Source organism: Trachinotus anak, unplaced genomic scaffold, assembly GCF_046630095.1.
Source record: "Trachinotus anak isolate AG129_WGS33_773 ecotype Australia unplaced genomic scaffold, CSIRO_AGI_Tana_v1 ptg000018l, whole genome shotgun sequence".
In the NCBI taxonomy this organism is placed as follows: Eukaryota; Metazoa; Chordata; class Actinopteri; order Carangiformes; family Carangidae; genus Trachinotus; species Trachinotus anak.
This window is the reverse complement of record NW_027273869.1, coordinates 11,215,515-11,241,872: the sequence shown is the minus strand read 5'-3', so window position 1 is coordinate 11,241,872 and position 26,358 is coordinate 11,215,515. Positions and strand designations below refer to the sequence as shown.

Genomic DNA, 26,358 nt, shown 5'->3' with positions numbered 1-26,358 from the left:
ATCTCGACCAATTACAAACGCACCTGTGGCCAGTATGAAGGACTCGGGGGTTCTCGCAGGGAGTGGGGGAGGGGAGTCGTCGCTGTCCCAGCAGTCTGGGTTAAAAGGTCAGAGGTCAGATAAGAAGCAGCGTTAATAACTGACCGAAGAAGACAGAAAAGAGATCGACAGTCAGATGACAGAGAGACAAAGAAAAGCTCATCATAGCGAGTGTTGACGCTTTGACTCTTCCTATAATCAGATACACAAACTGCTTCATTACAAAAAGAAGTTTTGGTTTAGTGACCCTGCAAGGCAGATTTTAGACAATGCAGGTCTGCAACAAGGACTGACACTATTTATTTATATTTTTTATTATTATTTAAAATGACTTTATATTGGGATGCATCGGTTTGCAGATGTAAAGCTGTAATATTGTTTCAGAATTGATTTTTTCAAGTACATTAAATGTAATGTCTCTCATGGAGTAACAAATCAGTAGTAAATCATGAAAAAAGAAAATAAATTCAAACTATTAATGTTTATTTTAGTGTCTTATTATATTAAATGTGCTGTTGTAGTGAAGTTTTAAAAGCACTTTTAATTTTCTGACTCGTTAAATATGAATTACATGTACACTTTTGTTTCTTTTCTATTTTTCATTCATTATTATATTAAGTTAATACAATAAGTATTCACGCAGTGCTAGTATCAGAATTATGGTCATGTAAAAAAAGATTGTAAAAAAAAAGATTGAATATAGATTGTAAAATATGCACTCAAACGTTATGAGGCTTGATAAACTACCTTCTGCTTTTTTATTTTTATTTTTTTCTCTAATTATTAAGATTCCCTTAACATTTGTTTTCACAGTTGAAAACAAATGTTTACCACCTCTAAGCACAAGGCGTTAGAAGCGTCATCCGTGGTCTCAAAAAGATTCACAGATGTGCTGTAACAACACTGGTACTGATACAACGAACAGCAGCAGTTGTTGGTTTCATGACTGCCTGACGTGCAGCCGCCGTCAGAGGACATGTGGATGGGATAATAAATAATAATTCACATGAGCTGGGCAGCCGCATACACTGGTAATCAATTTGACCTTTTTTCTGGGATTCTCTCTGGTTACTAAATGCACAGTCTGTCATGGTTTCTGGCGTGACCACTAAAATCACTGACATGCTCCAGACAGCCATGATTACATTTCCTTACTTATTCTCATCAAATTGACTATGCTTTTGACAATCTCCATCTCTGAGAACAATATTGCTTTTCTATGTTGCCTTGGAAAATTACCCACAGGTCATTACAATTACGATTAGCCCCTGCTGCAGCATGCTGCAGGAGGGAATCAATGCAGGGGGACATGTAATAAGGAAAAATGATCTTCTTTCGAGCCCCAGATGGTTCAGTTCTGTTTCTGTTTCACCCAAATTCAGCAGCTTGCCCTGTTAGACCACAGACTATGGCTTTATCTGATGAAGTGATAACCTCTTCTCCTGCTCATCTTATAAGCCAGTGACTGTTATTATGAGGCAATTCCACCTGTTTACCACATAAACTCAATTATCTCAGCTTGACACAACTCTGATTTCTTTATAGAGCCTAACAATAATAACTGGCTAGCGGTTCTATTTGATGGAAAGCTACCTTTAATCTGCTGCCCTGCTACAATAAATATGGCCCATTTTAATGCAAGGGCTATACCCAGGATGACATTTTGTATTAATGACCTTATTATCGGCCATGAGATTAACTCGTCTCTCTCTCTCTCTTGACCCCTAAATTATATTTTTCTCCTGTTCATCCAGGGTGAAATTTACTCAGAGGCTCTGAGTATAATGCCGTCATTTTAAAATACGAACCTCATTTGCAGGTAGTGACAATCTATGTTTCCCCTTTTTTGGATGGAATTTATTGATTTACTCTCATGGTGGTGGTCCCACTAACTCCAACACTTATATATTAATGGTGAATGGTACTGTGGTATTTGTATGCAATTTACATAGAATATAGTTGAATTGGCTATATTTAATCATCATTGTGTCTGTTTTACTGCTTTTAACTGAAACCTACTGACTCCTACTACACTTTTCTACTTCAATATATATTTATATAAACATTGTTAATTCTGTGTCTGCAGAGCTCCTCAGCATTGTGAACCAGTCCATTGAAGCTGGATGTTTTTCCTGCTGGTCTTCACTGCCTCAGGAAAGCCCATAAACCAGCCTTGGATGGTGTAATATTAGTCTTAATGATGGCCAGATTTCTACGCTAGTTAAAGGCTTTGCAACATTTTCAGGAAACCATTAGGTGACTGTGCAGCAGGTTCGTGTCAGCATGAGCGACCAAGGGAAGAGTCAACAAAGACAACATGATTTTGCTGTTCCTGAACTAGTTTAGTGCTGTTAATGATGCAATTACTGACTCCTGCTTAAAAAAGTAGACTTAACAGAATAATTAAGGCCGTTAATCACTTATTCTCAGTGTTGTTACAGACACAGGAGACTCTGTAAAAGTAGAGTAAACCTGCTTTTGTTGCATTCAAGTTTGAATGAGTTTATCAGATGTGACGAGCAAAATTGTTAGTGAATAATATTCAGTTACTGATAAAAATGTAATATAATTTTAATTAATTAATTACATTTAATTAAGTCTTATTACATTTTAACCTTACATGTCTGTATCCTTCTGTATCTTTGGTACTGGTCGTCCATTGTTCTGTGTTTATAATGCTGTTTGTCACTGACTTGTGACGGAGTCTAAAATGTACCTAACTGTCTGAAATATGCGATATGAATGGATTTATTGAGAGCGCAACCAGTACAACAAGCAAATTAGCAGCCACCAGCTTTCCCCTGACCAACCACAAAGCAGCAATTTGCTCAATGCAACTCATCAACAAGCAGTCATTAGATTCTTGCAACCAATCAAACAGCAGCCGTTAGCTTTTCATGGTCGATAAGCGCTACCACAGCCCAAACACATAATGAGCCAGAAAGCCAAGCAGACCAAAGAGAGACCACTTCAGGACTGTGAGGCAGACATGTCTGCATTTAGTTTTAAATACTGGAATGACTTGAGGAGAGCATAATGTGTGATGCCAGACTTTTAAACGGATAAGATTTACATTTGATTATTTAAGAGAAACGGGTTACTTTGTTGTGACAGTTTCTCAGTGTGACTCCTAAAACAGTTTACAAGTTTGTGGCTGTTTGTGTTCTTTGGTATAAATGAGGAATAATAATAATAATAACACCATGCCAAGGTAAGTTGTAGGAGTTTGTGATTTTGCCCTACTTTCTCTAAAATACACAAATACTCTAAAATAACAGCCTCAAAACGTGCTACTTTTTGAGTGGTGCATGTCAAGCTAGTCAACGCTAGACATTTTTCAAATTCTGCTTGAGATGAATTCCTTTTCTAATCTACAATGGAAGTAGGCTGCTGTTGCTGACCACTCAAAAGTATTACAAATTTTACTGCAACACTCTCCTGTCATTGACTAAACGGTGTCATGCAACTCGAACTACTCCTCGAGAAAAACATCAATTAACTGGTTGTTTATACCGAAAACTATTTTAGTTTGAGCAAAACCCTGTGCACAATATAAAATACAGTCTATGTTACTTAAACTAAAGAGTGGTGTTTCCTCTGATTGAAATAGACTATTTTTGTAGAACAGAGTTTGGTACACTAGTTTTTATTTGCAGTAAGTGCACCACCAGCCAACTGCTTCACATCATGCCTCCTCATAGTCTCATCCAAATATCTAAAAATGCAGATAAGTTATTTCATCCATTCAAGATCAAGACCTTTCCAAGTCAAAGTCCAGTTCAATCCACTCTGTTTCATATCAGCTGCAATCACAGCAAGAATCAGATTTCAGAATCTCCTGATTTTGAAATCAGCAGCAGAAGGGACGTCGTTCCCTTCAAAACCTCGTCATTGCAATTGTGACAGTGCAGCCGTACGGGTGTGCACACAGCAAACAGTGCAGCACTGGTCTGCTCAACCCAACGTGCACGGAAGTGTGTATTTAGGTGTGTATTTGTCAGCATCATGCAGTGTTGATCCTTCACCATCCAACATGCACACACAGTTCTCACTCGCAACTGCACTGGAACAAAAACACACACAACAACAGGATTTCTCTCATTCCTTCTCCTGTTTGCAAATTCACGCACTTAGACAAACACACACAAGCTGAAAGAGGAAGAGAAGAGTTGTTTTGACAGATGTTCGGCTGTTAACATTCGCAGCATTCCTCGCAAACCAACCAATTTGTTATACAGTCATGCTTTATATGAGACTCACTGGAAACTATCTCACTCTGTCTGTCTGTTTTTTTCTTCTTATTCCTTTCTTCCATGTCTCCTGCTTTTTTTTCTCCCTGCCTCTGACTTTCCCTGGCAGTAAGAGCTGTATAACACGGTGGGTCTACGTGTTGACAGATAAAACTTGTCATTAGCATGTGGTCTGTGAGACCTCTGTCTCCTTACTGACCCAGAAAATGACTCTCCGTGTGGTTACCCTGAGCGTATGTCAGCGTGGACAGGTCGTCAGACTCACTCCCAGCGCCTTTACCAGCGTTTAATGTAGAAGACCTTGACTAGACCCCTTAGAAATGAGCTGGACTGAATTTCAGGGTTGAGTTGAGTTAATAAGGTGTTGTTTGGATCATTTCTGAGTTAATTTAACTTATTTTATAGAGCTGTTTCTCATGAATCAAAACTGCTGTCTGAACCTGGCAAAACGTGGGAATCCAGATCCATGTCCCTGACTTACTTCATAGTTAATTTGTTGGTTTCTTTGTTAATTGATTGTAGTAATAGTAGAAGTTAACTGACTGTCAGGAAAGCAGCCCATCAGCTGAAAAAGTTAGATCCACTCATTCGTTACAGCTGATTGACATACTTGCTGTGTTTGCAGAGGGTGACGGAGAGCTATGCCCTGCGATCGACATTGGCAACACCTTCCTGACTGGCTGCTGGTCTCCATGGTGAGGGGATGCAGTTACCATGGCCGTCGCCGAGGACATATTAGTACGAAAACCCTCCTTTCCTCCGGACATCTCTCCATCCCCCTCCTCGTCCGAGTTATCAGAGTGCAGGGGGTTGGTGAAACTCAGGGCAGTCCTAACGGGAGTGGAGGAGGAGGAGGAAGAGGAGGAGGAGAGGTGGGAGGAGGATGATGATGATGGAGCGACACGGTCTGAGGAGGAGGAAGAGGAGGAGGTCTTTGGGAAATGTTTTTCGGGGCTGTTGGAGGGTTGAGCCCACGCTGCGTGGCCAGCCTTCAGCTCCGCTCTCTCCCCTCCCTGTGCCTCCCCCTTCTCTCCGCTCTTCACAGGGAGGTGGTTTGGTCTGGTTAGGATGCCTCCGTCTGCGTGACTCTCCCCACCTGCTCCTCCCTCTGTGCCCGAGTCCTCCGACAGCGAGGAGCTAGACGTCAGCAGGGACTGGCCAGAACGGGCTTTGAAGGCGTGGCCTCTTTGTAGCATACCCACACTGTTGGTAGAACCGCCGCTGAGGCCGCCTGCTACACCCATCGAGGGGGAAGTGTCAAAGCTACGAGGTCCTTCCTGCAACGGCACCTTTTTAATCTCAATGCTGAGCTTCCTCTCGATCCGAGGAGCACCAGAACATTCAACGACCGGGGAGAGGGGCGAGGAGGAGCTCTGAGTCTGGCTTTGGCCTGATTCTGATTTTGCTGATGCTGAAGACAATTTGTTGTTGTAGTTGTCGTTGAGATCCAGATTTGAGACCTGCTTCTGTTTTCGACTTTCTAGATCTTGGTCTTTCTGCTCTGAGGGACTGGTCTGTTTGTTTGAACTGTGTTCTGACTGGTTCTGCTGCTGGTCCACTTCTTTATTCTGAAAGGAAAAGGAAGTGAGGAGATGAGACGTTTAATACCTTTTTGAAAATGCAGCATTACCCAGATACCGACTGTTGAACTCCAACAGTGCAGATGTACATGATCGGTCAGTAGAAACAGAGATGGTGTGTACTATCACCTGTTGAGGACAATATTACACAACTAATCTTCAATCTGCAGCATCTCTTTGGAACACTGTTTCCAATTTGTTTCCGGTCAATATCAAAATCATGACTTTACAGAGATGTAAAGTTTTGTTGAGCTGAAGGCTACTGTGACTGTGTGTTTATGCAAACCAATTATAAAACACTCTGAGTCGGTATATATCATTCAAAGACAAAAGCTAGCTCTGTATGAACACCTACCATCTTTTATTAAGAAACACAAAACCCACGTAACCCCTACCATTGTCCCGTACAGGAGAAAGTGCAGAATCAGAGGGTCTTCTGGATTAACTCGACCTGCCACAGTACTTGATAATACCAAATATCTGATTGTACTGTAGTGTCCTGCTGTTCAGGCAGAATAAGGCCCATGTAAACCACAGAGCTTTCATATCATTCCACTCTCTGTCCCCTTGTTTCCTGCGACTCTCTCTGCTCATGAAAAGGTACTTTCCCTTAAGACAGCCCCACAATAAACTCTATGGGTAAGACTCCTGATGTTGCACACGTCAAACTAAGTTACTGTGGATAAGGGCGTCAGTGAAAGCGAAACACACAACAGGTTTTACAGGTCCAAATACCATAAATACCTCCATGGAAAAGCTTTCCATGCTCAGTTAAGATAGCCGTGCATTTCTGTTGCGCCGTTCCCGCTCACCTGTGTCACGTTGTGCTGTGTGGTCGCCAGGACGTGTATGAGAGGTTTGGGGTGGTAGCGGTCGTTGTCCTGCCGTACATTGGTGACAGTGGGGAAGGCTGACGGGGGAGACGGGGTCAGAATGGGGGGTACAGGGTGAGGCTCTGGGGGCTGGAGAATCTCCTCTTTAACATCACCCTCTGCCTGGGAACTAGACAGGGAAGGAGGGAGGGAGGGAGGGAGGGAGGGGGAGAGAGAGAGAGAGAGAGAGAGAGAGAGAGAGAGAGAGAGAGAGAGAGAGAACAAGAGAGAGCGAGCTTAGTTAACAGAGCGACATGGTTTTCACTGAATGGATATCACACACTCAGCCTTTTGATGTTTTCTTAATTCCACAGAGCCCAAAGTGCAGCAGAGGCGCCATAATTACAGCACCAAACTCATAGCCAAAATTGCACATTCACAAAGATAAAGGCAATCATTTTGATTTTAAAATTTAACCGGAAACCTGGACTGTTTGCTTTAGATAAAAAGAAACGGGTCTGAAGGCGCCTTAAGACAAAAGTTCTGAAAACACCATTTAGAAAAAAGGCAAGAATTTCATCATACTGGTCAGACATCATGCAGACATCTGAACAGTCACGTTTAAATTATTCTCCATCTAAAGGGATGATGAAACTCAGATGATGAAATGAGCTCCTATTAAATTCAAAGGCAGCTTCTGCTCATGTTGGGAAAGACAAGTTTTCCACCACTAGATGGCAGAATTTTAAAAAGTGAGGCAATATGCTCACAGTATGTCAACATAGTAGACTAACTTGTGACAAATTAAAAGTCCTCGGACGTTAGCTTTCACTTATTTTCTGTGGGCTTAAGGTGGACATGACGAGATGAGATCTGATGTGAAACAAACTGAAAACAGACTCATTAGCACAACAAAGTTTATCCCTCTACATGAGTTGTATACTGTGTTTAATGTTCCTGGAACTGCTGTGCAGTCCAAGACAAATTTCCCACAGGAATATTCATTGATTGTATTTTTTCCTCTTCCATTGTATTCCGTCCTTTCTGATGCAGCAACCAACTGAGGCCTTTCTGGTCCATGCCAAAGAGGTGTAATCTCTAATTACACCTCTAACATTTGATTCTCTTCTCAGCTACATTAATGCATGAAGAGCAATTTCTACTTTACAGCGTTCAACAAAACTCTCCCACATGTAGTGTGCTGTGTATTTTGGTAACATGCTTCCAATCTACTTACGAACCCACCTATAGATACACGCAGTGTAGGCGTGTGAATTACCTACAGGATACTGAGGTTGTGACAAAGCGAGCCACACGGCGATGGAAATTTATACAGTAACATATTGTTCCACTCCACATAATATACATATTACATATGCATGCAAATATATACACCCCAAAAAAAAAAACAGTGAAAGGATGTGGTGATGTGCTAAAGAGAGCACATGACTGAAGCAAGAGCCAACATAGGACTGACTGCACATGTTACTGCATGTGTGCGACACACACACACACACACACACACACACATATATAGATAGAAAGTCAGACACAGAGAGAAGTTGCAAGATAGAAGCACGGGGGATTTCCTTTTCTTGAGCAACTTGGAGTTGCAGTCATACTGTAAGCTTCCTCATAGAGCCTCAATATAACTGCAGTACAGCAGCCATGTGACGGGGCTCAATAAAAATGTGTATTTTTTGCTTATTTATGATTCCGTTTTGATTTTAATGAAACTTGAAAAAAACAAAATTTATTAATAATATGAAACCCTGGAGGGATTTAGGATACTAGCATTTATTATAACGTTCAGTCGGGAGGTCAGAGGTCATGACGGCTGATTGAGTCTGAGTACTAACAACAGAGCGTTAATAACCACCAGAATCTCCAGCTGACTCTCACGGGTCACTTATTGGTGATTCCTGGCCTCCGAGCTAAACACTACCTAAACAAGAACATCATTATTCCTTTAGAGTTCATATTAATAAAAACTCACATTACCCATGAGATTTCCTTCTTCTATATCACCTTCATTGCCTGAGCAAGCAAAAGACATATTTAACAGTAACACAGATGATTCCCACTGGTGCCAATTGTTTCCATGGGGATATGAATCATTCAGGCCCTGAATCCCTCTAAGATGAGATGAGATGAAACTTTAATGATTCCTCAGGGGAAGCTGAGCTGTTACGGGAGCAAACACTAATAAGTCATGGCAAAACAAATAAGCAGTTACAACTGGCATAAAGGAAATGGAGGTTCCGGGCATAAAACACATGCTAAGACACACATGAAGAAATGTGTAAATATGTATTCAAATATTATGACGGTTTACATTTTACACAATTTTCACTAACACCTTCAAAACTTTCTGTTTAACTGCAGAAAAGGGAAAACTTGATGAGATGAAAGATGAATTCATCAGTGAACATGAATGACAAACAACACTCACATTTAACTTTCTAAAACAATATATTAGTTAACACAGCGTAATTGTAACATCTAACTTTCTGGGTTCGTCATCTGCTACGTCTGTTCACGACTATCTTCATTTTACATCTTGATACTTGAGGTCAACAGTGTGCGTGTAGCTTTGATCAAAACACAGGAATTTACCAGAATTACCTGCCTTATTAAAAACAAGTTGTCCACATGACGTCAAACTAACTCACTCGTCTTTTGATGCGCAGACTGACATTCAACACTAAAAGTTCACTTTACATCTCTGATATTTATGGTCATAAATAGTCTCAAATATTTCTGCAGCTGGAATCTAATATTTTCCCATGAAAGCTGTAAAAAGCTTCTGTGTGTAAAAGACAAGATCTCTAAGAAACACTTCAAAGAGCTGCAAACTACAAACCTAACCATGTGCTCCTGTTCGGCTACTTTTGCCCTAAAGCACAAAAACACTACAACCATCCATAGTGTTCTGGCTTGCTGGTGACACACTTAAGAGCTAACCGTGAACACACACACACACACACACACACACACACACACATTACGCATACACACATTACGCACACATATGTAACCTAAACTCCTACACATAAACACAAATGTGTGCACACGCCTTCAGAAGAAATTGAAATATATGTAATAACACCACCCACACTTATAAATAAATGCACAACCTCACACACACACACACACACGAGAAGTGCACTGTGTCCTCCACATATGTACTCCAGCGGGAAGATGCTGCATTTTTAATCTGAGCTCTGGTTCACAGCGGGACTTGCGTGCGTCCACAGAAGGCAGGGTGTGTTAGGAGGGGACGGAGCTTAGAGAGAGACATCCTGGTTTCAGGTTCTGCTGAGGGATACATTCACACAAACAGCCAAGAAAAGCAGTAAACTGCACACTCAAAACACACACATTCAGAGCACCGCTTAAGCGAATATGTGTTTCTATCTGATGGATTACATTATAATCTATTTGACTGTCTACAAATGATAAGAATTGAAAACTTTGCAATGCTAATAAGTGCTGCAAAGTTGCAACAGGAGACACACACCAACTCCAACAATAAGGCCTCAGGTGCCTCAGTTGAAGAGCTGCGTCTCCTCAGCCCAGAATCACACTGGGGCTGATTAGCAGCAATCAAAACACACCTATAGAATATATTCATTTATTAATGAACAAGCCTTATTCTGCTTAATAACAATACATCCGTTCTTCAGGTTTAGGTTTAAAGATAAGATGTTTTGTAGGATCATGGGAAGGAGGACACCCAGCTATAACACACAGTTACTGGCACTAGCAACATGTTTTTCATATGGAATTAAGTACTAACTTTGGTTTTAATGTATGGTTATGTATTTCCTATGTTCGGAAAGTAAGTCATGTTTAATTGTCACTCCCATCAGTTTAGGGTCCAATAAAATGAACCTTGAATGTTGGTTTTGCTAGATCAGTGTGGATTTGTCTAAATTTGAGGTGTGGACAAACAGTGACCTTTAACCTCCTGAAAACCACTTCTTCTGCATTTGTGTGTCTGTGTTAATGGGTGATGGGCAAAGGTCTGCACCATAACAGTAGATACAGCTGAGTATCAAATACAATATCTCAATATTTGTGCAATTATGACACCTCAGTTTCAGTGCAAATACAAACTGACACTTTTGGTCAATTACTTTATTACTACATTCTAGCGCAGCATTAAGAAGAAGTAACTGCAAATAAAATACTGTCTAAAGTGATTATCTAAAAAAAAGGAAAATTTTAACACAAATAAGAATGAGAGAAAACATTAAATGCAGCCTGTTGGTACTTGACAGTTTTCAATATCTGAGATGCTACAGACACAATCTGGTGTAGAGGTTGGATACACAGTCCAAAGAAGTAGAGGACATGACTCTACAGGGCGCGGCTGTGAATGTGTGTGTATGTATGTGAAACTGCATGACTCTGTCTCTGAACCTGATGGCAGCCTCATTGTGGAGTTCCTGCATTATCTCCCTCCATCTCATTCAAACACACAAAAATCCCCCCAGACACCGACACACATGCACACCCCAGAAGTGACCCAGGGGGAGTGTGGCCGGCAGAATGTGGACTATGCTGGTAAAAATAGCTCTTACCATCACTAGAATACTCTCAGGCTTAAACTAGGCCTTGACATTATTTCTTTAGGAAACGGAGGGACACGGAGTGAGACATGTAGAGGGAGAGACGCATGCATATTCCTGACCGTCAGGCTGTGTGACCTACTTCCAGGAACGCTTCCTATTTTGGCAGCATTTCCAAGCTCAAATTTGTATGTTTTACTTAGAACAGGAAAGAAACTTTTCAGTAAACAGATCACTTGCAGCTACATCCCAAAATTAGGAGCTCTGAAAAAATGTTTGCTTTCCCATCAAACCGGCTGGTGCAGTAGTCAAATGAAGAAAAGTTAAGATAATTTTAGTGCAGTAAGAGAAGGCAACAAAGGTCACATTAGCTCCAGCAAATTCTTCTGCTAACAGATTTTTATAGCCACTAGCTTATTAGAAAGGCTCAGAAGAGGGCATCAAATTAAAATGAAGAAGAACAAGGAATGAAAAAAAAGCACATGGGTGAGCACAGAGCAAATGATTCACACGTTAACACACAAAATGCTGTCAAACGGGACATTTTTAGACAATGCTTCCAGCAACAGGTAATTAAGGGAAACTGTGTCTCCTGGCAACAAGATGTCCTCTCTGACATTAAAGTGGTATTGAAGCAACTCTCTGAGCAGTGGCATCCATCAGGCTTGTTTTAGAAGTTGCACAGTGTATGTATTGCTGCTATTAAAGGGGGAGAGAGGCCGTACCTTCTGTGGATAAATCATGAGAGGAGGGAAAGAGGGGGTTGTGGATGAGCTGACTGAGAGAAAGTAGAGCACAACCCCTGCTGGGCACATATAGCAAAATTAAAAATGAGAGGAAAGGCAGGGAAAGGGAGCAGAGAGAAGAAGAGAAACAAGAAGAAGATGGGCTGAAAAAGAAATAAAGAGGGGCAAAATTTGTGAAAGAAAGACTTACAGAGGAAAAGAGAGAGGGCATCTATGTGTATTTATGCAGAACAGATACAGAGTGGGCATGTATTTGAAATAATATGCCTGCATGTGTGTAAAAGAGTGTATTTGTTCTCAAAGAGGGCGAGATGAAAGCTGTAGCAGCTCTACTTCAACTAGCCTAGGGTTGTGATGCGTTCAACACTATGTAGTGTTGCGGAGTATTGCAAAGTGTTGCAAAATGGCCTATAAATACAGCTCCTCCTCAGGCCACAACGGTTGTCAACAGGCAAACAGAAGTTAACTTCAGTGAAGTGAAGTCCGGGTGTGTCTGTGGGCTGACGGGCAACTAATGTGTCAGAAAGCTTCGGTTTGTTTGAGGTGAAAACAATGGCTGCTGCTTCTGTTCGGTCACTTTCATATGTTTTCTTTCTGCTCTCCACACCAACTGCTGTGCTGTAATTGTGTGTGTGTATGTGCGTGTGTGTGTGTGTGTGTGTTCCTTCTACAAAACACAACACCCACTGTGTTCAGTGGCGGGGCTGCTTCACACCTTATGCTCACTTCTGTGTGACCAGATTCATTCATCTGTGAGGAGGCTGAGCGCCGGTCAGTTTATTCTCTGACGGGTGGTCTTTAATTACTCAGATGTGAACAGGCTTGAGATTAAAAATAATTTTTCTAAAAAAAAAAAAATTTTTTTAAATCCACAGGACACTTCTTACCTGCGTATGCGGGGAGGTTTGGGTGGTGGTGTGTCCCATCTCTCATCGTCTGACTGGGGGCCTGCTTTGTCTGGACTGCTTTCATTCTGACACACACGGACAGATAACACGAAAACTACAAGTTAAAAATATACAGACAGAACAATAAGCACATGCATAAACAAAAATTAGTTCCACTGAGGTTTTCAGGTTGAAGATGCTCGTCTGCTCAGCACCATCTGAAGGCACCAGACATAAGAGTTTCACACCTTCACATGGGTAAAATGGCTTTTTTAACCAGTTTTTTGCCATTCGTTACTAGTCCCTTGATATACTGTTGCCTGCAACTCTTCAAAATTGCCATCTGACTTTTAGACAGTGGTGGAAAATAAAAAGTACATTTATCCATGTACTGTTCCAAAGCAATTCTGTACTTCAAACTTGTATTTTAATCAAACATTTCAATATTTGCCCCTTCATACTTCAACTACTCCACAATATTTAAGTGGGAAATAATGTACTTTCTTTTCAGAAAGACAAATTTCATCTTGCAAAAGTGGGAGTTACTGTGATAATTGCCAAATCATCTATGACTTCACTGCACACATTGTTAGTTTTGACCAATTTCAAAACAGCTTGATTTTTTTAAGCTTTGCTGAGACCACATGTATCTATTTCAGTACTGACTGTAACTGTATTTTTATAACTGCTGCAGTCTAACTCCTGTCTACTATCTCTTCTTCTCTCCTGGAGCAGAGGTGGAGAGTTACTCTAAAATTGCTTGAAGGATCAAAACTGTTTCTGAAAGAAACCCCCCTCCTCCTCCTCCTCACTAATGTTCCTTCTCTTCCTCTCAGCTCTGATCTTCCTCCTCCTCCCCTCTCCCCCCCGTGTGACTCATTAATTTGACTCTCTCTCCACTCTGATAATGAGAGGATGACAGGACGACTTCAGCGATCTTAAACTCATGACATGGGGGCAAATAGGGCCGCTGCCGCTAAAATCTGCTGAGAAACAAAATTCAAGCACATTGAGGAGCCAATCACATCTGTCTGTGCACGCAGGTCCGTGTGGGCTGTGATAATCACGTGGGTAGGAATACGTCCTTCAAAGAATGGCGGCTGCCTGTGAGCAGAGAAACGTGTGTGTGTGTGTAGGCTTATTGCTCGTGCTGCCATTGAGAGCACCTATGTGGGCGTTGTAGTCGCTGACTGGACATGAGTCAATTTGTGTATAGACTGAGTCAGTCCAGCACACTGATACTATTTTGCAAAGCAAGTGTGTGTGTGTGTGTGTGTGTGTGTGTGTGTGTGTGTGTGTGTGTGTGTGTGTGTGTGTGTGTGTGTGTACGCGTTGGACTTGAAACTTTGTAAGATGATGACCAGGTTATTATCAGTAGCAAACAAACTTGCACTGGAGCCGTTTTCCTCCACATGTACCACACCCACTCTTCACAAATTATTAATAGCATCAGCTTTACATCCAGTAGCATCATTTCTAAAATATATCATCCAACGTATGAAAGATATTCTAGGATTTTAGGCGACAGTTTAGAAAGTGTATCAGCTCAGTCCTTTCTCATGTAAACATGGTTGCGTGTGTTCATGTGACTGTCTCTTGCAAGGGTCCCCCGTTTCCCAATGGATGCGTGACTATTCTCAGACTTAAAAGTGCATTATGGGAGAGGGGTGATCTCATCACAGCTTCCTAAGCAGGAAGTCAGCTCTGGATTGCTGCCAATGAACTCTTTCATGGCCCTAATGTGTCTTCTGTCTTTAGGTTCGTCAGTCTTCCACGCTGCCTCACTGAACTCTCTGTCCTCTGGCTTTCTGTCATTAATCTTCCCATAGCTACAGAACAGGGCCGGGGAATTGTGGTACTACTAGTTTAACTACATTTCCCAGCAGCAGCCTGGTAGAGTTGCTAGTTTTTTTTTTCACCCTCTAACAAGCAGGGAGGGTATCATGACCAAATGGTACAGCTCACTACTTTATTCTTGTTTTTAAGATTAAAAAGCTTAGAAATAGAAACTAAAGCAGCCCCATCATATGTTTCGAGAGAGGATGGATCACATGGACGTGTGACGGTACAGAGACAGAGAGGGAGAGAGCAGGACCGACAGCCAACCTGCAACAAGGAGCTGGTCTGGTGCCAGTCCCTCACTCTGTTTCATGTTGTCTATAAATTACTGAACAGTAATATCATCATAATGCATTTGTTTATTCTATTAATCAACAGTAGATGTTTCTTGTCACACTTGATGTGTTAAGCTAGCGGTTTGTGGTGTTTAAAGAGCAGCTTGTAGCTTCCCCCAAACTGCTACACAACGAAGTGGGATAATGATGTTTTTGGTCATCTGCAATTTTCCAACACCAGAATGAACTTCCTAAACCTGAATGCTTAAATTGACTGGCCCAGGGGAGCACTGCATTCAAAGTTAGGAGAAGCCACTGAGAACAAAACATTTACAGCTCTTTTGATTTTCTTTGGAGTAAAGGCTTTTGGCTTGGCTGTAATTCTAGAGCAACAGGAGGAGGATGAGGACACTTCATATATGTGCATGTGTTTGTGTTTGGGTGCAATAAAGCACAGTGTGAAGTTAATTAAAATGAGGGCAGTGGTGACTAACAGAGCAAAACTTTTCTCTAGCTCTTTTAAAAGGCTCTAACTGTATGCACATCTCTGAAACTACCCTGTAGAGGAGAGAGCTCTCTCTCTCTCTCTCACTGGCACAAACTCTGTAACTCGTCTTTTTCTGTCTGTGTAAAGAGCAAAGTTTCTGAAGGCCTCCCCTCCTACCCTCTCCCTCCCCTGTGACTAATTATTTGTGTTTTTTTCCCACTCCGAGTGTGTTACTCAGCGACATCCTGTCTTTCTTTAACACCAGACAGCATGCACAATATGTGTGTGTGTGTGTGTGCGTGTGTCATACCAAGCCATCGTGTATCTGCGTGTTGGTGGGGCTCTCCAGTAGCTGCAGTTGTTTCTGAAAGAGCTGAGCGATCGCTCTATGGACTAACTCATACTGCTCCTACAGAGAGAAAGACAAAGAAAGAGCGAAAGAAAGATGAGGAAGCAGTGGAAAGATGGAAAAAAAAGAGTTTCACAAGGCCAGATAGAGGGGTTAAATGGAGGAGAGGTGGGGTGAAGGAGAGAGAGAAGAGAATCAATACAAGAGCAAAAACATTCTCCTTGTCAATACTCAAAAACATCCATTTTCAAGGATATAAAATACAACCTGTTTGAAAACAATGGGAAGACATGCACTGATGCACACTGAAATAATCTCATTACTTTCTGCAGACAAACAGCAGGAGTGTTGCACTATATTTTCAAAAATAACAATACGGTTACCGGCTTGCAGCAGAAGTCTGGTCTGAGACATTGAATTCAAACCTGTGTCATTGTCTATCAAGGCAATACTATGATTTATCTAACAGAGCTCATTTTCCCCTTCAATGTAGGGATGTGCGTGTGTGTTGGAGGGAACACCATAAATAAGGTACAAAAGAGCAGAGGATGCTCAGTGCTTTATTATTTTGAATGTAAGACACTTATAGATACAAATATGACCGGAAAATGTAAGTTATGTCCAGCTGAGTGTCCCCTCTCCACTGCAGCAAACGCCACAAGAAACACGCAAACACATCCGGGTGAAAATTCTGGCAAAACAACCTAAACGAGGTAAAAATAAAACGGTGGGAATGTGTGAGCTGAAGGGACCCATTTTCAGCTAGGTGTGCAGCAAGTAGCACATGAATGAATGAACAGATTATATAAAGACGGAAATGCTGCTAATCTCTAATATCTCACTAATATGAAGGGATGACCATAACATATTAGAAGAGCAGTAATACAATGTGTCACTAAGGATTTCAATGAATTCAGACCTTGTAAAAATCCTAAACAAGTCTAAGATTGTTTGATTGTGTTTTCCCTAAAATGCAGCTGATTGTGAAATGCGTCTCATGCATGTGCAACCTTCACTGCTTCTTTAATCTACTTAACTGGTTCCCAAAATCAGGTATTAGGATAGTTATGCAAAATGTTTTCACAGCCTCTGTGTGCAGGAACATGGTGGTTTTCATACAAAGACACTGACACTGTTTTGAACCCACTGCTGAGAAACCAGCTTGTGGAAATCTATTAAAATATCCAATATCACACAATGTTGACCTCAGATCCCTGAGGGTGAAAAATCTGGCTGCAACAACACTTTTTGTTAGCAGTTACCGCCCAAACACTAATTATCATTTCTATATTTTCTGCATATCAAAAACAAACCTTGGTTTGAACAGCGGAGTGTCGCTGCGTCCTCATTTGTTGGATCAACCGAAAAACATTAAAATCTTCTGGTATTTTCTTTAAAAGCACAAAACACAACAAAAAAAGGTTAATTCTCACTTCAATCATAACATTACATTTAGAAGGTGTGTATTTGTACAGGTATGTGAGTTTAGAATTGTGTGTGTTCACATACCCCAGCTTTGAGGAGGTTCCATGTGTAGTCGATAGCACAGATAGCACCCGTCCTCCCACAGCCTGCACTGTACAGTCACAGTCGGACAGATTAGATTTAACAGAAGCAGAAGCACATGTGTAAAGACAGAAATACACACACTAAAACCTACGCCTCCTTATCGCCAACGTAAACGCACTAAAAACACACTCCTCACAAGTATCAACTCTGGGCACAAAAAGAGAATAAGTACAGAAAAACACCCGGTGACGTTTGTTTGCGTGTGTTTGAGTATATGTGTGTGTGTGTGTGTGTGTGTGTGTGTGTATGTATGTGTAACAACAGCTTGTCCAGACAGGATGGAGACAGGAGACATAGAAACTGAGATTATTTGACATCACGTCTGACACATAAAATCATAAAACTTGGCCTCATGCTGTCAGGGAGCCCTCTGCTACTCTAATGAGCACACACATACAGTACACACCAACCCACACAAAGCATCTTTACACACACAGAGACACAGCTTTAAGTCCTGCTGTGTAACAGAGGAACCAGGAAATGTCCTCAGGCTGCTCATTATAGCTGATTACACACACATGGATACAGTGTGTGTGTGTGTGTGTGTGTGTGTGTGTGTGTGTGCTGTGTGGATACCCATGTCTGTGAGCAGCAGAAAAACTGAATCTATATCTTTGTGAATCAATGTGTTTTCTTCTCATTCTAGTTAACTCTGTCCCTGTCTGAACTTCTGTTTTGAGACTGCTTTGTCATAAATGTACCACTGCCTGGACCAATCACATTTAAATTCACGGCCCACAGCGGTCTAACCAATCACTGTAGCTGCAGTAGGACGGGTACATGCTGCAATTTTTAACAGCGGCAGTCAGAGGGAAATTATTGATGCAAGAGTCAGGCTGGGCTCATCTGGCTGAATCCTACATGGCAGCTAAGTAGTTAATTATCCTTCAGTCAAATATAAATTAGAAGATTAGTCAATTGAAAGAGTGAAATGTCAACCAAAACAAGTCATTCAAGATTCCTGGTATGTGTCAAGCTGAGTTTTAAATTTATAATCCAGCTTTTGCCAGGAGCAGATTTGCATTCGTATGAACTTTAGCCACTGCTGCAACATTTCTCTGCTGTGTTGAAACTTGATTTCAAAACACACAAACCCATGCTGTTTACAGAAAACCACTCACAAACTCATGTATCATTCAGTTCAGTTGCTATAAAACACTGTCTACTTCTTTACTTTACTTCTTATCTTCAATCAGTCTCTTTTTTTAAATGTTGCCTTAGTTACAGAAGGTGTCTCAGCACAGCATGTACAGTATATACCAACCTGCAGTGCACACATATAGGGACATCATCGTTCTCTTGGTATTCTCTCATTAGTCCGATCATATCCAGTATGGAGTCAAACGATGAGGGGACGTCGTGATCCGGCCAGTTCATATAATGGAACTGTGTTATCCTCCGGGTTTCCTGCAGGGAAACATACAGGGAAACATACAGGGGGATATTTTCAAAGGTGGAGGGGCGATATTTCATGTGTCTATGTGATGGTGTAAGTGTTTTACAAAATTACGCTGTTGATACCATATTTTACTTATAAACTGAAAGAAATGATGCATTATTGAATTTATTTTTTTCATTTGGGCAAAGTGTTTCTGATCTAACAATGGAACATCTCTCTCTCTCTTTCTCTCTCTGTCTCTCTCTCTCTCTCTGTTTCTCAACCCAACCAGACTCGAGGCAGATGGCTGCCCTGAGTCTGGTTCTGCTCGAAGTCTCTGCCTCTTAAGAGGAATTTTTCCATGCCACTCTCCGAGGGCCTGCTAATGGTGGGAAGTGTTGGGTCTCTGTAACCAATATTATTAAGAGGGGGGTCTAGACCTGCTCTATATGAGCCTTGAGATAACTTCTGTTGTGGTTTGGCACTAGATAAATAAAAATCAATTGACTTGATCATATATCATCGCTTTGGACATAAATTTGATTTTTTTTATGTGATATTTGCAGACATTTGCCATCTTGCAACATAAATCAATATCAGGAACATATATCTACTGATGTTTTTACAATATTTTGACAAGTGGGAATCGGCGGTGGAAATCACTTAAATTAATAATCGGTGGATAATTTAAGTCTTAAAAATCATGAGTGCGCAATATGACAGAGAACTTACATTTTCATACTCCACCACCAAAGTCCTGATAAAGTAGTCTGTTCTGGCCTGCTCTGATTCCTAGAAAACAAAGACAGGGAGAACATTTAACACAGTCGTTCAGTCATTGGATTAAAATGTGAGAAATGCAGGAGCCCTCATTCGACCCACAGCTGTAATATCAGAGAATTGTCTACTTACACAGGAGATTCTGAAAGGACCAAAACTCATGGGCTCCTCCCCCTGTAGTGGGAAATATCTCTCACACTTTTTCTAACCAGAGAAGAACAAGAGTTAGCTTTGGCTGAGAACAAAATACCAGACAGATACCACAGCTTCCTGTGCACACACACACACTCTTATTTAAAATAAACAATTAACGTGACATGTGGAGCACAGACCGTGATAATTACAGGAAAAAAGTCTAAATACGTACTATATTGTATTATATATACATGCATGTGCAAAACACACATTCATAGTCATAGACAAGTTATTTAAGCTATCAGTCATACTCTAGTTTCAGTGAACATCTTGACCTCAAAAGATAACAACCTTGGATCAATGCAAATGTACTCAAGGCTTTATTAAGTGACTTGAGTGAACTCTCAGTCTATTCACAAACACATTTGTAAATTCAGACAGGCGAGGAAAATACATAAAACACTAGAAATACCTCCACCAAGGCTCGAAATGTGTCATTGTATGAGCTGGTCTAAAGAATCAAGGATCAAATCATTTTACTTGTACAACAACTGTTCTCACAGACGGAGACAGGACACTGTAACCTTGGTGGAGATAATGAAACACAGATGTGTGGACATGCAAACATACACATATGCAAACTTGCATGCATGCACTGACACGCATATAAACATGAAGGGATTAAGTACAGAGGCCTTACCCTTCCCATCTCAAACTCTCGACAAGCCATTACAATAACCTGCAGAGACACAAACAGGAAGGATTACGACCAGTATTTAAATGTTACATTTCTGCTCTGTCCTACATGTTCTACTGAGACTCAGTGGAGGCTCCTTCAGAATAAGAAAAACTCGATTTAAGAATGGCTCGACCTTTGCCCGCCCTCCTGGATTAGTGCAGACTTCAGATCATTTTTGATCATACACTTCTCTCCCACATCCATATATCCCATCATTCCCTTTGATCATACAAGAGTAATTATCACAGCTGAAAAATCTGAAGTACTTCAGGGTGCTAGTTAAACCTAATCACCGCGCCTTCCCTCCCTCTCAGTATCTGTCCATCTGGTTTCAAGTGTAAGCACTCCCCATCTGCCTCTTCCATTTCTGCAACCATATTAAATATTTACTTTAATTACTTTAATTATCACAGTTTTAATTATTAACTGTGCAGAGCTACAGTATGACCCAAACTTTATTTACCCAGGCTGTAGTGACTTCTCTTTCTACAGAAACTACAGAAACACAGACACTCATTCTAACTAAAAATCTAATTGGAAACACGGAGAAGTAACACATTAAATTTAACATGTGAGTGGTTTGTACTTAGGACATAGCATAAGTGCACAAACGCAGCCACATTTCCCTACATAATAAAACATTAAATGTAAACAGGCAACGCAGCCATTTCTTTCATTAAAACTGCACTAAATGACAACTTTCTGTCCTTGCAAGTTGACTCAGAAGATCTTACCATCTTACCAACCTGCTACATCATGTACAGAATAATCTTTTATACTCACAGCTACGTTGTACTCCCAGTTCATCCTCCAGAAGTCAATGACAGTGTTCGGCAGTGGGCCCTGAGTTGCGATATAGGCCTCTGGGCCATCCATACCCTGAAGGAGAGAAATGGACAGGAAGCACGATCACAAGTCTGCACAGTAAACAATGATATTCCTTGTGTAAACTTTACAGGTCTGCACACAGGATGATAGTGTGATTCATAATTAAAATAGATAGTGTAATAAACCACATAATGTGAAACCAGTCAGAGAACAAAGCAAAGTAGCTCCATATCTACCTTGATGAAGTTGGCGTTGATGTAATCTGTGTCCTGATTGGTCGTTTTTAACGTCAGCTTCACCCTACTGTGATCAACTGGGGAGAAAAAAATTACAATTATTATTTTACTTCAAAATATTTATCACACAAAGGGACAAACAGAGAGACTGAAAAGTAAAGAGAAATAGACGGAATAAGAGAAAGAGGAAAACGAAGGGTAGATGGACACAGCTAAGAACTGTAGAGGAGTGGAATCATGTAAAGAGGTTAATGGACACAGCAACATCCTCATCCTCATATGTGCTGCGTGTGTGTGTGTGTACACATCTGTTATGGGTGAACCAGTTCTTCCTTTGCCTTATCAGCAGCTCATTTACTAAAAGCCTTAATGAATGAATGAGTGAATGGGTGGATGGATGGACAGAGGATAAAAAGAGGATAAAGTTATGAAAAAAAAAAAAGAAAGTAGGACAGATGTTGGGGTCACGGAAGCTTCCCCTGAGGTCATTAAGTACAGTGAGAGCTATGTTTGTATGTAAGACCATTACACAACCTATTACAACATACTAAGTATCTCTGTTTGCTCTGAATGTGTGTATTATTTTTTTACAATTACCATTTCTTTCAGTTTTCCTTTATTTTACCAGCTTATTCTAAAGATTTTTTTGCTCAAAGATATATGTTCTGACGTTAATTGACATTGACATTTAACTTTGATTGAACATAGTTTTTTTTTCCTAGCACACAGAGTGACCTATCTTTAAAGCTGAGAACATAAATACATTATGTTTTCATGCCGCTGTCACGCAGGACCAAACTTTCATGCATATTATATTGTCAGGCATTGCGTTCGCTTAAATATTTAAAACTTTGTCAAATTAAAGCGTTGCAGTCATTAATGGCAGCACAGGAAAGCCATCGCTGTTGATCAGCTGCAGGCATGTGATGTACGCAGAGTATGTAGATGAACTTAGCAGAACTCGCGGGCAAAAAATAACTGAGAAATTTGAACACTTCCTCTAAGGTTTGCTGCTGTAGGATCAGTTTGGAACATTGCAGAGTAGATGACAGAAGAAAGCTGGTGTGAAATGAGAATATGCTTAGTGGCGTTTCACGCGTACGTCATTAATATCATTATCACTGCATGCAATGTGGCGTTGTTCACCCCCACAGCTCTGTGGAAAGATCCCTCAGTCAAGCATCGAGCCCCATGAAGTTGCCTTGCTTATAAAAAGGACCTTAAGTGTATGACAAGTCTAACAAGTGTAGTGCAGTGGTGTGAGTTGTAATGACCAACACATACACTCATTTGGCAGTTCATCAGGCTGAACTGAAAGCAGCCGTACACAGCAGTGGTTCTCTACCTTTTTTTCCCTGTGTAAAAACCACCAAATATAAACTGCATGTCTACAAGTTAGAAGGAGTTCAATTAATGAGGGATTTTAACGTCACAGATTATTTTGTCTGAAAGATTTTTAAATGCCTGAAAAGGTGAAACTAAGGTATTTTGCAGGAGAGAAGCAGAGAATAAAGAAAAGCCAGAAAACTGAAAATAATTTCGTGTATGAGAACTGATTTTTATTCTTACAATCGGGGAGCCACTGTCATGCAACAGCCATGCAATGATTCTTACCTTTAGGAAAGTTATGATTGTTGAAACTTTTTTTAGGCAGCTGTTGAATTGTACTGAGGTGTTTCTAACACTTTGTAAACCCGCTGCAGGGCTGTTGTGTTAGACTTGCTCCTAAGTTTTAGGAAGACGTACCTAACAAACTGGCGACTAAGTGTATTTTGTTTGCCTGCATTTGAAGTTGAGAGGGATTTAGCCTCAAAAGGAAACTACAGATCCAGCAATAGCTTGGTTTCATTTGTAACCTATGACAGAAAGTATGGCTGCATCAGCATAAAATGGACATTACAACCTCTTGCTGTCTTTCCTTTCAACAGATAAGTATTTATACGCATGTCACACAGCACAGGTGTAGTGCACAGTGGCTCCATTAAACCTAAGTTTGCCTGCACACCATACCAGTGGGCAAGCATGCACATCGACACGTGTATTTGAGTCTAAATGTCCCCCATGTGCCTGTACTTACATGGCAGTATATCTTTATATCTGTTCTTCTTGACATTCTCCTCCCTCTCTCCTACATTGGTGGGGTAGATCTTCTCTGTCCGGTATTTGGTAGATAACCGTCGTAACCGCTGGGAAAAACAAGAGAACAAAATATTTAGTAGATGGTATCACATTATATTCCTTAACGTCATTCTCACCTACACAGGTGACATGTCATACGGCTATAGGTACAGATCGACCTACAAATGCAGGGGCTTTTCTTTGACAGCACACAGGAAAGAGATACATGACAGCAAAGCATCGTCAGTCTTTTATCTGTGTGTCACAGATTAAATACACAGAAAGTCAGGGTACCACAGTACTGATAAAAGTGTAAGAGATAAAAAAATAAAAAAATCTTAACTGCAGTATCTCTACAAACAGATATTATTCATTTCATTGAGTTACTGTTAGGTTCTCTGTTTTTTTTTTCCAGGTTGCACACACACACACACACACACACACACAGTCCATCCTTCAACATTCACTCTGCTGCTAATATACCACAGCACAGTACCAATACACACACACACTCCTGTTCCTCTTTGTGTGACAGTGGGTGAAGTTAAATGTGGCCAAATTTAATAGTGGCTGACACTCATGAGGACACACTCAGTTAATGGGAAGAGAACAAATGACAACATCTCCTGTCTGACAACAGGCCGCAGCTCAGCTTGCTGTCCTCAGACACTGTGGTACCACAATATCCTTTCTTTATTCCACTAATGAGAATGCCATCAAAACTCAGTGGAGATTTTACCATATTGTTTTTACCCCACTAGCTATCCATTTGAAACGTGTGGTTATGGCACTGATGCAAATGAACAGAACCGCCTCATGGCCTCATGCATCAATGTGATGAAGTATTGTGATTTGTCTGGGTTTTTAATAACTGCTATCAGGTTACTTTATCTAGAAACGCCTTCTAAGATTTCCAGAAATGTACTAAATAATAATTGACTGTGTAACATAAAACCACAAATACCAGGAAAAAAAGATTTTAATCCCAGTAATGTAACAGGAAAGATGATTTTATCATATCACCCTCTGGCTAAAAAACATGTCATGTATTATATCAGTTCCACTTGTTGTTTTGAGGCAAGCTGTGACTGAAATTTTCAGAAAATCCAAGTAGAGTCAGTGAACCTTGTGATAAAGGCAAAGGGTTCAGAATTATTCTTTGCAATCAGTGACTGTTTGGTTGTGTTTTGAAGAAAAAGGGAAAAAGCCATTTAAAAATGAAGTTCAGATTCAAATTGTTATTGCTTTCAGCTGAAATCATATTTTTTAATTTAAAAAAAATATGGTTTCATGTGCAACTTACAATCTTCTCTAAGGTCACTAAGTAAAATGTTTTGGCCGTCTTTAATGACAATACTTACACACCTACATTTACGACTTAAAGACTTCGGCAACGGGATGATCACCTCCCTCTTAATTGCAATAAAGACATTAGATTTGTAACCTACTAAAACTTCCAGTGAAATTTTCCATTCACAACTTTGTCCTCGAGCGTCACAGTGAAACTTTAAAGAAACTTAAAAAGACTTTTCTGCAACGAAAAACTCCTGCTGCCCGACTCTGATAGCGCTCACATGACAGCGCTGTCTAGGGGCCTTTTTTGATTCTCTCAGATGGTTCAATCACTCTCTCTCTCTCTCTCTCTCTCTCTCTCTCTCTCTCTTTCTGAGACAGTGAGGAAATTAGGCTTCTCTCCACTTTGTCTGCCTCCCTCACTCCCCCTTCTCTCTCTCTCTCTCTCTCTCTGACTCTGAGAAAGTCAGCGTGGGCGTTCAGCCTGCTGGAGCCTTGTGTGAAAAACGGTCCCACCTCTCGTCTCTCTCTTCTCTCTGGCACTGGCTGCAGGCTTTACTCTGGTTACGGTAACATGGACACACGCTGCACTGTACTGTACTGTACTGTACTGTACTGTACTGTACACCCTGACTCTGAGACTCCCAAACCTCAGACCTTTCTTACTGACCTTGTTTCAATTTTCACTCCTGTCATTAACAACAGCACACACACACACAAAAATGATTACATTTTACAAACAAATAAACCTTTACAAACACTAATAAAAACTGGAAATATCATTTCTTCTTTGTGAAAGTTTTGTTTTGAATCAGCGGTTTCCAAAACTGAAAAGCTGACAACTGCGCTCAGTGACACACACACACACACACACACACACACACACACACACACACACATAAACAGTTTGGACAATCAGCAAGAGACACAGTGAGATTTTCACCTCTCATTTTGCATCCCCCGTCTGTGTAAACCACAACAACAGACTACCAGAAAACTGAGGGAGAGGAAGCAGGGGAGAGAAAAGGGAGAAAGAGAGGCACACACACAGAGACTGTGGGCGGCAACAGCTGTGTGTGTATGTGTGCGTTCATTTGTGTCTTTGTGTGTGTGTGTGTGTGTCTGTGTGTGTTTGGTAATAGCATTAGAGCTCCTCTGGCCTCATGTGAATTACATTTCCAACAGAGGTCTGCTTCTGTGCTGGGCCCAAGCCCAGGATTACACACACATAAACACACATACGCTAAGACACACAATGAGCAGGAAAGGCAGGCAGTAGTGATTTGTGATGGTTTGTGATTCCCCCAACCCACAAAACACATTATGTGGAGACAAACGCGCAGAGAATTGTGCCCTCTAATATTGTAATGATGATAAGTCTGCTTCTCTTCGCAGCCCATTTCACTTCATTTACAGCACACTGGGAAAAACTAGTTGATTCTCC

General features: G+C 40.9%; 1 protein-coding gene across 6 annotated transcripts in view; it reads right to left on the bottom strand.

The window, feature by feature from the left end:
• ptpn12 (protein tyrosine phosphatase non-receptor type 12) overlaps nucleotides 1-26,358 on the bottom strand; it is a 44,373-nt gene that overhangs the window by 2,989 nt on the left and 15,026 nt on the right. For 4 of the 6 annotated variants that reach the window (XM_071501879.1, XM_071501876.1, XM_071501880.1 and 1 more), the window contains exons 2-15: nucleotides 23,581-23,689; nucleotides 21,504-21,580; nucleotides 21,223-21,318; nucleotides 20,401-20,439; nucleotides 19,698-19,769; nucleotides 19,518-19,577; nucleotides 18,672-18,814; nucleotides 17,348-17,414; nucleotides 17,152-17,229; nucleotides 15,800-15,898; nucleotides 12,889-12,974; nucleotides 6,682-6,871; nucleotides 4,900-5,857; nucleotides 24-95 (exon numbers count right to left, since the gene is read on the bottom strand). In XM_071501879.1, coding sequence (XP_071357980.1) covers nucleotides 24-95; nucleotides 4,900-5,857; nucleotides 6,682-6,871; nucleotides 12,889-12,974; nucleotides 15,800-15,898; nucleotides 17,152-17,229; nucleotides 17,348-17,414; nucleotides 18,672-18,814; nucleotides 19,518-19,577; nucleotides 19,698-19,769; nucleotides 20,401-20,439; nucleotides 21,223-21,318; nucleotides 21,504-21,580; nucleotides 23,581-23,689 — 2,146 coding nt within the window. The remainder of the gene's footprint in view (nucleotides 1-23; nucleotides 96-4,899; nucleotides 5,858-6,681; nucleotides 6,872-12,888; nucleotides 12,975-15,799; nucleotides 15,899-17,151; nucleotides 17,230-17,347; nucleotides 17,415-18,671; nucleotides 18,815-19,517; nucleotides 19,578-19,697; nucleotides 19,770-20,400; nucleotides 20,440-21,222; nucleotides 21,319-21,503; nucleotides 21,581-23,580; nucleotides 23,690-26,358) is intronic. The other 2 variants (XM_071501881.1, XM_071501882.1) reach the window with 1 other exon arrangement.